The 11,401-nt window shown below is 36.0% G+C and overlaps 2 protein-coding genes across 3 annotated transcripts; one reads left to right on the forward strand and one right to left on the reverse strand.

The window, feature by feature from the left end:
- Positions 1-1,303: 1,303 nt before the first annotated feature.
- Positions 1,304-7,397, reverse strand: LOC116295482 (adenylyl cyclase-associated protein 1). 2 transcript variants are annotated; one of them, XM_031703301.2, is made up of 9 exons: positions 7,268-7,397; positions 7,141-7,163; positions 6,988-7,056; positions 6,037-6,114; positions 5,101-5,154; positions 4,156-4,245; positions 3,301-3,386; positions 2,006-2,128; positions 1,304-1,447 (listed from the first exon to the last, which is right to left on the reverse strand). In XM_031703301.2, the coding sequence occupies exons 1-8, from the start codon at positions 7,275-7,277 to the stop codon at positions 2,023-2,025; spliced, it is 516 nt and encodes a 171-aa protein (XP_031559161.1). In that variant the 5' UTR covers positions 7,278-7,397; the 3' UTR covers positions 1,304-1,447; positions 2,006-2,022. The 2 variants fall into 2 exon arrangements, with proteins under 2 accessions (XP_031559161.1, XP_031559162.1); XM_031703302.2 differs by lacking the exon at positions 5,101-5,154.
- A 1,016-nt stretch (positions 7,398-8,413) lies between these two features.
- Positions 8,414-11,051, forward strand: LOC116295450 (protein transport protein Sec61 subunit beta). Its single transcript, XM_031703256.2, has 4 exons — positions 8,414-8,504; positions 8,601-8,695; positions 9,527-9,628; positions 10,710-11,051. The coding sequence occupies exons 1-4, from the start codon at positions 8,502-8,504 to the stop codon at positions 10,795-10,797; spliced, it is 288 nt and encodes a 95-aa protein (XP_031559116.2). The 5' UTR covers positions 8,414-8,501; the 3' UTR covers positions 10,798-11,051.
- Positions 11,052-11,401: the final 350 nt, after the last annotated feature.

An 11,401-nucleotide genomic window follows, 5' to 3' on the forward strand; every position in this document is an offset into this window, starting at 1 on the left:
ACAGACCTAGTATGGGAGATGGATGCTCCTAGTGACAGGCTTCTGATCTGGGAATATGCTTTCTCACACTATTTTGGTTGGTACTTGGGAATTTCATTGCTGCAAAGCCGTTGCGTTTCCCGCGCAAAGTAATATATTTGTTTTATGAATAAATTGATTAAGGGATTAAGGACTGATTTAATGACGATTTTACTGTGTGGATCCCTGAATTCACCACAGCACACTTAATTCTCACCACCAAGTGCCCCTTTTCCCACAACGACCAAATTCAATAGCGTTGCACTTATCTTGTCGGCTTACATTTCAAGTACAGCTCGAGTAATCTTACCGGTAACCACTAAAACTATCCAATCGCATTCAAGTGTGCATGTGACCAAGAAATTATCACAAACCCGAATCGTTTAATTATGGTTGTGTTGAGAGACCGTACAGCAACGGAAAAACTAATCTCGATTCTAAAATATTATACGAGATTCCAAAGAAAGAGAAAAAATATTTTTCGTGCCGTGAGTGGCGTAGCAATATCATTTCGAACTAGTAGACTCTTGGCAAAACCATGTTGCTCATAAAGTTTACCATTCAGAACCATAAACCTGAACCGCATATCAGCCTCAACATTGTCGCGCAACGGCGCGGTAGAACCAAGATGTTCTTGCGAAAGATACGTTGCGTGCAGCGATTTGACCGAGCAAACGTGATGGCAATATTTATGGGTATTAGTAAACAATCCGGTGGCTGAAATTTTTCTAGTTTTTGTTCATTTAAAAAAATATTCAGTGACGCGGTGCAGCAGAACCTAGATGTTCTTGTGATTTAAAAAAAAAATTTGACCGCGCGAACATGCTGGAAATGTTTATTGGAAAACGACCGTTGTAAGGGATTCGTGGCCTATTGTCGTATATCCTTAGGATTGACGTTTCTAAATGCTTATAAATAAATATAGGTATTAGTAATAACGTGAACGCATTCAGCTAAAAAAAAATTTCAAAATCCTTCAATCAAATTTCCAGCAGCTTAAGTTATTATTATTTTGAATGACCGAAGTCAAAAAATGTTTTCGGGTCGCGTAATAAAACTCTTATAGTTTACTTTAGACGTAATTTTGTGTCATTTCAGACTCCGTTTCATTCTCTTCGTGTGTCTTCTCATGCATAACCGTTAAAAACAGAAAATGACACGTGGTCTAAAATAGGGAAACATTACGCCCGAGGTAAAGAGGTCTATTGTGAAAAAGCATGGATCAAACAGTATATACACTGTGTATTCAACAATCTTTATGGACAAAGAAGAAATGAGACATAAGTTATTCATATTTTCTACATTTATTTGAAATTGAACAGCCTTTCAGGTACGAAAGTAATGGCTAAATTCCAACATGCTAAAACTAGAAGAGAAGATGAAATACTGTACTGGCTTGGAAGCATTCATTCGTTGTTTTCTCTAGGACCTGTGAAACGAGAATGAAATGGAAAAAAATATATATATATATATACATATTCATTATTGACTTCCTTAATATTAGAGTTAAATAATCCAGTTCATAATTTATGAATCGTTTTCAGTGCGCATGCGATTTTAATCCGAATTTCTCACCTTCTTTTGTTTGATTGGGAAATTTGGGAAAAAATCGAATGAAAAAAGAATTCTTATCGCTAATCACCACCGCAGTGTGCACCATTGGCGCAGCTCAACCCGGGTCGAATTAAAAGCATGTGATATGGATATAGCATAGAATATTCCATGGTGTGCCACGGGAAAGCACTTTATGTAACTGTTTTATCCTAGATCGTACACCATTGAAAATACTTAGCGGGCCGCAATGACTCTTGTGAAGAAACCGTGGAATATATACAATGGATTTCATGCAACCACCACAATATCCTTTTCAAAATCTCTTTTTACATTCAAATGTTAAAACTCCTTTGAGAATACCAAGACACTAGTTAAAATTGGCAAAACAAAAAAGCTACCGAAAGGGATTTCGTGTTATACCAAGAATACTTACCTCAGTTGGTAGATTATCTACTTTCCCCAGGTCAGAGCTGCACTGTGATGTTTCTTTGTGTACGCTTCTAATTCTTTCAATGCACCAAGAAATGCCTTCACCCAATCGGCATGCTTGGCATCCCTAGAAAAAATATTATTACTATTAGTTTTCAGTGCTTTCGGTGTTTCGAATTTCTAATGATTCCGCATTCCCGTTCTGGCATGAAAGAGCCGTCCTGCTTCAACCATCGAACACCTGAACCGCATCGACATGAAACATGCCCTATCTATCTAGAATGAAATAATATGTTCCTTATATAAATATTTATACAGCTATTTCAAAAAAGGTTGAATACTGAATACTGCATACTGAATAGTGTATTCCAAGACCAAAGGGCATTGTGAGTCTCGTTAATTTGAAATAAAAAGTAAACATACAGGAATTAACTCTCTACATGTAGTTAGTAAGACAAGTTAGTAGTTTAGAAAGTTAGACAATGTCACTATGACCCCCAATGCACTTCGTTCTTGGAATGCACTATCCAGTATGCAGTATAATAATATTTAACAACGCCTCAGGCTCAGTGAATATCTGGGAATGATAACCGAAACGAAGTTGAGATTATTATTCCCGATATTCACTGAGGCTGAGGCAAATAATCGTTTTAGTATAAATACACAGGTGATTCTTTGAAAAAAAGAAAGAAAAAAAGAAGATAAAAGACATTTTTTCCCGGTAACAGCAACAAAGCGGCTGGCCGCCATTTTGGATTATTGAGTTTTTCGACCAATCAGCGCGCGAGATTTTCAATATTAACCTGTGTATTTATACTAAAAATGTATAATATATATCATTTCAACCATAATCGATGACCACATCAGCAGAGCTGTAATATCAATATACTGTCTAAATAAATATCATCATCATCATCATCATCATTATTAATATTCTTCTTCTTCTTATCATTATTATTATGCAGTTTATTAAACATCTGGATGCGAGGCAAAGACACTCATAGGGCGTGTAAACGTAACCTATGAGTGTTCAAACTATTTACAATTAGATATGCTCTACAATAAAATATTTACAAATTTAACAATTATTGACGATATACATCAGTTCATTTAGTAAATGCAGAACATAAGAAATACTTTAGAAATAATATTTAAATAATATAATATTTCTAAAATTTGTAATTATTATTATTAATAATAATAATAATGATAATAATAATAATATTATTATTATTATTATCATCATCATCAAAAGTGTCGAGTAGCCAAGATTCAATGTTAAGATAAAGTAAATCTTACTGGTCTTTAAAATCCTTCAAGACTCGGTTTGTGTAGAACTCCGCTGCATTTATTTTCTCCTTGACGAAGGCATCGGGTTTCATGGGCTGAAAGAAGAAAATACACGAGAAAAAATCAAATCTGAAACTACTCCGAATTGTAGCTGAAAATGGGTTCATTTGGAATTAAAAATGGGGATCACTGGCGGTGTAGCGCGGTATTGCACTCGCCCCTGACATTTGAAAACTATAGTTTGATTCCTTAGCTGCGTTTTGGCCCAACTTGGGGGAGAGGGAAAGGGGTGGGCTGGGGGCCTGTGGAGGAGGAGACCTGGGTCCCCTCTTCCCCCGCCAGCACCAAAAATGCGTCTCTACACGAAGTCTAAGATTCCTGGATTCGTTCTCGCATCTGAGTATGATTTTTTAAATTCTCTCCCTTTATTCGATTGGTTTTAATCCAGCTTCTCCTGTTTTGCTCCTTCCTCAAAACCTAACAGGCTAATTCAAATTCGATAAGTGAGCTAGCCGTGCCCTGGCTTTCATCAGCCCACAGGTTTTCGGGGTCTTGATAAAAGTTTAAAGAGGCTAAAGATTGTATTTGGCCTTGTTAAAAAAGATGATATAATCTAATCCTTCTCTCAATTCAAAGTAAAGAAGCACTGGTGGTTTGCGATTTATTTCATCGCTGGGTTAGTTCAGTCAACATGGAACCACTGCACAATTCAATTCATATGTGATTTTCGTTGAACTCGAGATCTCAGAGGTGAGTGGGAAGTACACTACCACACCATCCTTGATTCTCAAATTGCGCACTGCAACAAAACTTGCGCGCTTTATATTCGACTTCACACATAGAAATGGAAGTAAATCTACTTACTGCAACGACCCATCCAAGAGCTCCAATCCCCTCACTGACGCTTGACAAGTGGTTGAATTGCTTACTGCCGCGGTTTTTGTTGCGAAACTCCTGTAAAAAAAGATTTCAATCTTGTCACGCGGGGGCCATCTTGGATTCTGCGTCATGCGTGGTTTTGAATCTTAGGTGGCGAGGCGGCCTCGTAAAACGTTGGAGAATACTTCCTTTCACAGTTCCCTGCGCTATCTTGAGCTTGCAATGGTAGAGACCCTTTTAACACCTTGGACAAATATTCACGTATCTCTATCATTGTAAGCTCACCGTTCGTCTAGCTTCGATGCAAAGACACGGCCACCTTTCAAGATGGCGCAGGGAACTGTAAAAGGGACTATTAGTTCATTCCAAATGTTGGAGACATATATTCTGATACATTATAAACCATGGTAACGGTAACCAAGGGGTTTCGGGACTATATAACGCACTAGCCAATTCACCTTTTCGGTGCTAGCTTGAATTGTGTTACGGTCACCAAAAAGTTTGGACAAATTGTTCTCGGATTTCCATACAAATTCACTGACTTTAAAGAGAAAATTTAGGTAGATTCCTTTAGTTAGGGATCTCTTAACAGCCGTAAGAAAAGCTTCAATCAAGCTAGAAAAATGATGAATAGAATTGTATTTAGAGAACTAACTAAACAAACCAAATACATAGCTCATTGAAAGTGAGAACATTTGTACGGAAATTCGCGAACAATGCCTGAACTTTTTGGTGGCCGCGTAACACAATCCAAATTTAGCATTTCCCCCGTTCCTCGGGGAAATATTTTCATTAACAAATTATAAATGTTGTTGTTCAAAATTCATGCTTTCATGCTGTATATGCGCTACGATCAATCCCCGGTCGCGTCACGTTCCCCTCCCTGTCCCGGGGGTCGGGGGTCGGGGGACTAGTGCGTAAAAGTCGTACCTCAACAGCATTCATCTTCTTCGATGTTTCTTCTAACATTTTAGTCAACTCATCCTGTGATCAATGAAAGGTAGACAATGAAACAATCAATAAATCACTAAATCAGGGAATGAGTAGCCATAGTGTTAGTAGAAACACGATTGTAACGCATACATCGATGATGCAAACAGGTAAAAATGTATTATATGATTCCAGGGGAAAATACCAGGGGAGTGCAACTCTCAATAAATATCCGTAAATCTTAATAATCCTTATATAAAAACAGAATTCAACCAGCTAAAATTCATTGAATCAAGCCGCCGAAAAAAGCATTCAGCTTCTTACAAAGACGATGTCACAGCCTTTAACCAATCAGCGCGCTATTTATTTTTAGCCTATAGCTAGCAATCTGATGGATAGTAATTTTCCCCACGTGATAAGTAGTGTATTCATTGGATGCGAGCGATGGAATTTGTGGCATTTCTTTTGTATTTCCATGTTAGCCTCGCATTCAAGACAATTTTAAGAAGGGTGGATTAAGTCATATTTTTGTACTATACATTATATGGTTTAAAATCGAGGTTAGACTTGATGTGATCATACATTTGCTGTCTTTGATCAATAGACCCTTTTCGAGTTCCAAATTACCGCTGTGTTTCTTGATCACAGACTCGTTTGCTCAGGCTAAGCCTCGTATCAGTGTCTAATTACTCGCAAATACCAACGGTAAAGTAAAGAATGCACAAGCTCAACAAATACGAACACGGCGTTTGAAACTTGACGGACCTTGACTAGAAAACGTGAATGTTCTGTACAAGCTCGAGGCTTAGCCTCGGTGATTTGGAACTCGAAAAGGGTCTATTTATCGCCAACCTTCACATGAGGCCATTGTTTCGTGGTTACTCAAGCAATTCCGAAGATAAATATTCTTTTGGAGTGGGTTGCCTGTGATATTACCTGAGAAGGTTTCGCTCGACCAGCGGCTGTCACAAGGAAGGCCCTCTCCGCGTCTAACGCCTGCTTCACAAGGTCACTCTAAACATGATTAATTAATGACAGTGAATTGAATGCAATTTACATAAAGAGTTCTGTCTGTTATAAATGACTGTCACGCCGTTTTCAATCCCAAAATTATAAAAAAATATGAATACTTTTAATAAAGTTGTTAAAGTTTTTTTTAAGACTAGCGGAAAAATTTGAAATAGTTGAATCAATAAGTGATAGTACGTGAACTATAAGTGATAGAAACATATACGAAATCATCTTCAATGACTAGAAGATGAAAGTATAGTAGCTCGGTGACTTTGAACATCTGTGTCAATCGAAGATCTTAATTTCTGATGAGTTTTGAGACGATTTTATCTGCATAGAGGACTAAAAAAATTTTGCCAAAAATTTCACACACTACTGAGAGCTTCCGTGTACGTGTAACAGCTGAGGAATTGGAATAGGGACTTAAACTAACAATGCCAAAGCGAAATGCATAACATTTGTTACTGCAGTCGTTGATGAATAAATTTGAACTATTTTCAAGATAAACTATTGCACGTATAATTTCTTCAATTCTATAGATAAATTGTAAAAGAATTTTAAGACTAATTTATTCTTTGATGTTGAGTTCTAGATCGTTCTCGCTGAGTTGAGCAAAGTTTCTAAACAACACACACGCACGCACACCCAAAAAAATTCATAAATTTTTAAACTCTTAAACTTGTTAAAAGCTTTCCTCATTTCAGTTAGTTTAACTCACGATTTTGCAAAAATAACTTGATATTTATAAGGAAAAAACATTTCACAAACGTTTGGAAATTCTTAGAGAAAAACTTTCAATGATTTATGAATTTATAATCGTTTCGCTTCATTTCGTGGGAATTTTTTAAGATAGTATTCCAAGACATTTAAGAATACCTGTTCCTTCACATCGCCGCCTATCTGCTCCGAAATCTTTTTATAAACTGCAAACTGCCCTTTCAAAACCTGAAATTATTATAAAAACGCAGTAAAACATTTAGCAGTGAAAAATACTTCAAGGTCGATACGACACTGACCGGGATTACTTACTTCATCATAGCCTTGAACGCTTGCTTTGAAAATAAAAAATAAAAAAATGTTTCTATATTAAACTAGTTTTTTGCAAGAACTTCATAATTTTAAGAGGATAACTATTTTCTCAGAGCGAAAGACTTACCTGAAGCCATTATCGAGTTGAATAAAGTCTGCAGAGGTCTTTAGTTAGCTTGTCACTCGTATATGAGTTATACTCAAAGGCAAGCTTGGTTGACTCCCACTGTCTTGGCGTGACGTAACGCGTAAAACCGTGCTTGACTTTGCATAGCATTGTTCGAAGGATTCCAGCTTTGACGTAGCTTGTTTTGCTTTTTTGGGAGTCTATTTGAATATACGAGACTTTAATTGGGCAGGAAACTCATTGTTAATATTAACGATTAAAAATGAGAATACTTATTGAAATGCAATAAAAAATAATGGAAGAAAAAATTAGCCAGAAACAACGGAAATGTGATCCTGGTACGGTATGATTCGTTCAGGCTTTCCTATATTTTTCTCATATCAATTTATGAGCACATATTTTTGTAGGGAAACAGGAAACACGTGAAGAAAAGAGTATTGTAAATAGCCATAGGCGGTGAGGGGGGGGGGGGGGGCGCCCTCACATAGCCATTTATGGAGGTGGAGTATCACAGTTCTTCGTACTGTGACATCAACAATATATATGATAATATGTAATGACATAGTGACATAAGGGCTTTAGATAAGAGTGAATGAAAACGGTATCCAAATGAGAAGGAAGCAACAAATAAATGAGAACGAAAAAATAAACAAGCAAGCGGACAAACGATAATGAAACAAATAATAATAATAATAATAATAATAATAATAATAATAAATAAGCACAAAACGAAAAACGGAAACAGAAATAGACGAAGCATATCAAAAATCAAAGTTAAGATGTGTGAAAGAACAACACAAACAAAAACATATTTGTTCGACTCTAGAGAGAAGTATCTGCCAAAAAATTAAAAGAAACCCTTTAAAATGTTCCCTGCAAGCAGAGAATTTTCAAAAACCCTCTCGGCCCAGGGTATCTAAAATGAAACAGAGAACGAAAACTCAGAAAGAGAATAAGAAGCTGAGAAAAAGAAGGAGACTAAATGGTAAGACACCTAATCGAGAGATATAGCTATCACGAGAAAAAAAAGGCCTGAAAAAACTTCAACAAGAAGAGAAAAAGAAAAGAGAATAACAAAGAAACGATATTTTTCAAATTTGCTGGGTTTCCTGTGGTCTGAAAGGACGAAAAAAACTGGTAAAGATATATTGATTTGTCGTGAAGCATGCTGGGTATCTGAGTGACGTCACTCGATCTTTTTCTCTTTGTGAATCTAAAGAACACGTCAGTGAAAATGGTGAGTTGAAATATCTCCTAAAAACACCCGAAAATATCACTTTTAATCCCAAATGAGCCCGAAAATATTAAATGCCATGTATTGGTTATCGTTTAGGTTGAAAAATCTCCATCGTCGACAAATGTGGGAGCTGGAAGAGCGCCTTCAAAGGCAGTTGCTTCGAGAGGCTCCGGTAGTCAAGTTAGACAAAGGTTCGAATTTTGCTTCTAGTATTTTAAAATTTTCTATTTATTCCTTTATCTTAATATTTGCTATAGTTTATCATAGAATATTGATAATAGTTATAGTTTAGTTATGAAGTGCGTGGGTTTCTGTGAGAACAGCAAAGATTATAATTTCAATATAGTGTATTTGTGTGTCGTGAAGATTTTTGGAAAAATTTTACGAATCTTAGATTATATTTTCTTTTGATGGAAAAATAATAATGCTATTCATTATACGCTATAGCTGTTTTCAGTTCCTAATTTTTAGCTTGTTTGTCTAGTAGCAAAACTTTCCTTTACTACAAAAATTTCCTATGAAAGACCAGGATAATATAGTAAAGAAAGCTTTGAGAATTTTTTATCCAACTTTTTCTTTTCATTTCCAATTTTTTATTCAAAAACAATTAAGGATTCTGGGACTAAATTTTGGGATGTGGAAAGATGAAAGTTTTTGATCTCATCCCCAAATTAAGTCCAACATTCCCATACACCATAAGACTATTATTACTACCAGTCTTCGTTAGATACATGGAAAGACAAACAAAACCTTGAAAAGTCTAGTGGATTCAATGAGGAAGCTTGATTGAATCCTGAATCAGAATCAAGAGTTAAACAAGAATTTTAATTATTATGATATGCATGTGAACAAATTTTTATGAAACATGGGCAATATAAGTAAAAAATATTAATTTCACAACATGGGATCTTGATTTGTAGTCAACTTGGGGCTCCAAGCATTCTTATACTATGTATCCCAATATTTTGACCAATCAAAGTGATACATAAACATATACATATGTCATTGATTTTGTCATGTAGGAAAGGTGGTGCATCATCATCAGGCAGAAGCATCAGAGCAGCATCCGGTGGCAGTAGCGGCATGTGGAGATTTTATACAGAAGACTCTCCAGGACTAAAAGTGTAAGTTAGGTTACATATCTTACATTAATATAATAAAATAACTCTTTCCTATCCTTTGTGTATCCGTAAGTTTAGAAGCTTTGAACATAACACCATTCAGAGCTACTTTTAAACCAAGTACATTTTTTGCATGACAAAACCACAAGCAAGGTTGAATTGCAGTACTATAGATAAAACACTCTGTATTGACCTTGGAATGGCTTACACTTATTCACTCTATGGTCAAAAGATGCCATAGAAATACTTAAGATAACACCCAAATGTTACATGTTACATACAGCTATTTCAAATAAGGTTGGGAACGGCGATAGGTAATAAGTGATAGGGGATAAGAGTAAGAGATAGGTCATTCCAAGATACAAAAATAGCTGGAATGACTTATATTTCTTAGCATTGTTTTTGTCAATAACACAGATGTTGTTGTTGAGATATTTAGTGTTCACATAGTGGATGAAACCATTTAAAATACCTGAATTATTCTTGTTTAGATACATGCCCACTGCGGCTTTTGGTTGTGCAAGCGCCAATCAACACTGAAATAGCTTTTCATTCTTTAGCTCATGAAATCAAAAACAACAGTACATACAGTACACATGTTGACTTGCGATAACACTAAAATGGCTTCCCATCCTTAACCATATATAATGAAGGGCATCAGTACATACAGAACAGTACATAACACTGACATGGCTTCCCATTCTTTATCATATGAAATCAAAGGCAACAGTACCAATACAGGTTGACCTGCCATAACACTGACATGGCTTCCCATTCTTTATCATATGAAATCAAAGGCAACAGTACCAACACAGGTTGACCTGCCATAATGCTTAAATGGCTTCCCATTCTTCACTACATGAAACCAAGAGTCACAGCTCATATTGATTCACCTGCCAATAACACTGGAATGGCTTCCCATTCTTTGCCACCAGTACATACACAAGTTGACCTGGCTTAACACTAAGATGGTTTACCATTCACACTACATGAAACCAAGAGTCACAGCTCATATCAATTCACCCGTCACCTTTTTCATGGACTGTAATGACACATTTTAATCCCAATGTTTTTTTTCTTTCAGTGGACCAGTTCCAGTATTAGTAATGAGTTTGTTATTTATTGCATCAGTCTTCATGCTTCACATCTGGGGCAAATATACCAGAGGATAGACAGCCAGCCATTATTACATCTCAATTATAACAGTCATTAATACATGTTGTAAAACATCCACTAGTCTACTATTCAGATCTTTAGCATCATTATCAGTCATGTTACCATCAACAACAAACATGATATGTAACAAATTATCAACTATTTTCTCAGTCTGTAAATCATGCAGTTGGCTGTTAATGCTTGTATTTTATTTTGAATTGGAATATTACAAATGTTTTAAAAATGTGAAATAAATTTACATTATTATAAATGTTGGTTGGTGTATTGTGTAGGTCAAGAAATTATCCATACCCCCCACAGAGGAATTTGAATTTTTTGGGTGTGGGGGAGGGGGGTCTTTAAAAAAATTCCTCCAGTGGGGAGGGGGGGGAAGGTGGATAATTTCTGGAACTGCACATTCTTAATTCTGTAAGGGAGAATCCTTTTTGCAAATGTGTTAAATACCTGTACCTCCATCATTGCTTTCTACCAGTGCAATAATGTAATGTATGAACATCCCACAAATATTGTTTCACTAGATGCATCAATCTTAGACAAAATGGTTAAGAGTTTTGGAGTTCGTAAGGATATTTTGATTTAACACAGTAAGTTCTCTTACAA

Source organism: Actinia tenebrosa, unplaced genomic scaffold, assembly GCF_029948245.1.
Source record: "Actinia tenebrosa isolate PJP-AT-01 unplaced genomic scaffold, QUT_ActTen_1.0 PGA_scaffold11__36_contigs__length_13525064, whole genome shotgun sequence".
Classification (NCBI taxonomy): domain Eukaryota; kingdom Metazoa; phylum Cnidaria; class Anthozoa; order Actiniaria; family Actiniidae; genus Actinia; species Actinia tenebrosa.

Excerpts from the sequence above, each read along its gene's own strand:
- LOC116295482 (XM_031703301.2), bottom strand. Across the intron at positions 5,155-6,036 it reads GTCGAGCGAAACCTTCTCAG|GATGAGTTGACTAAAATGTT; the intron begins GTAATATCACAG and ends CATTGATCACAG. Across the intron at positions 2,129-3,300 it reads TTGAAGGATTTTAAAGACCA|GGATGCCAAGCATGCCGATT; the intron begins GTAAGATTTACT and ends TATTTTTTCTAG.
- LOC116295450 (XM_031703256.2), top strand. Across the intron at positions 8,696-9,526 it reads GGTAGTCAAGTTAGACAAAG|GAAAGGTGGTGCATCATCAT; the intron begins GTTCGAATTTTG and ends TTTGTCATGTAG. Across the intron at positions 9,629-10,709 it reads GACTCTCCAGGACTAAAAGT|TGGACCAGTTCCAGTATTAG; the intron begins GTAAGTTAGGTT and ends TTTTTCTTTCAG.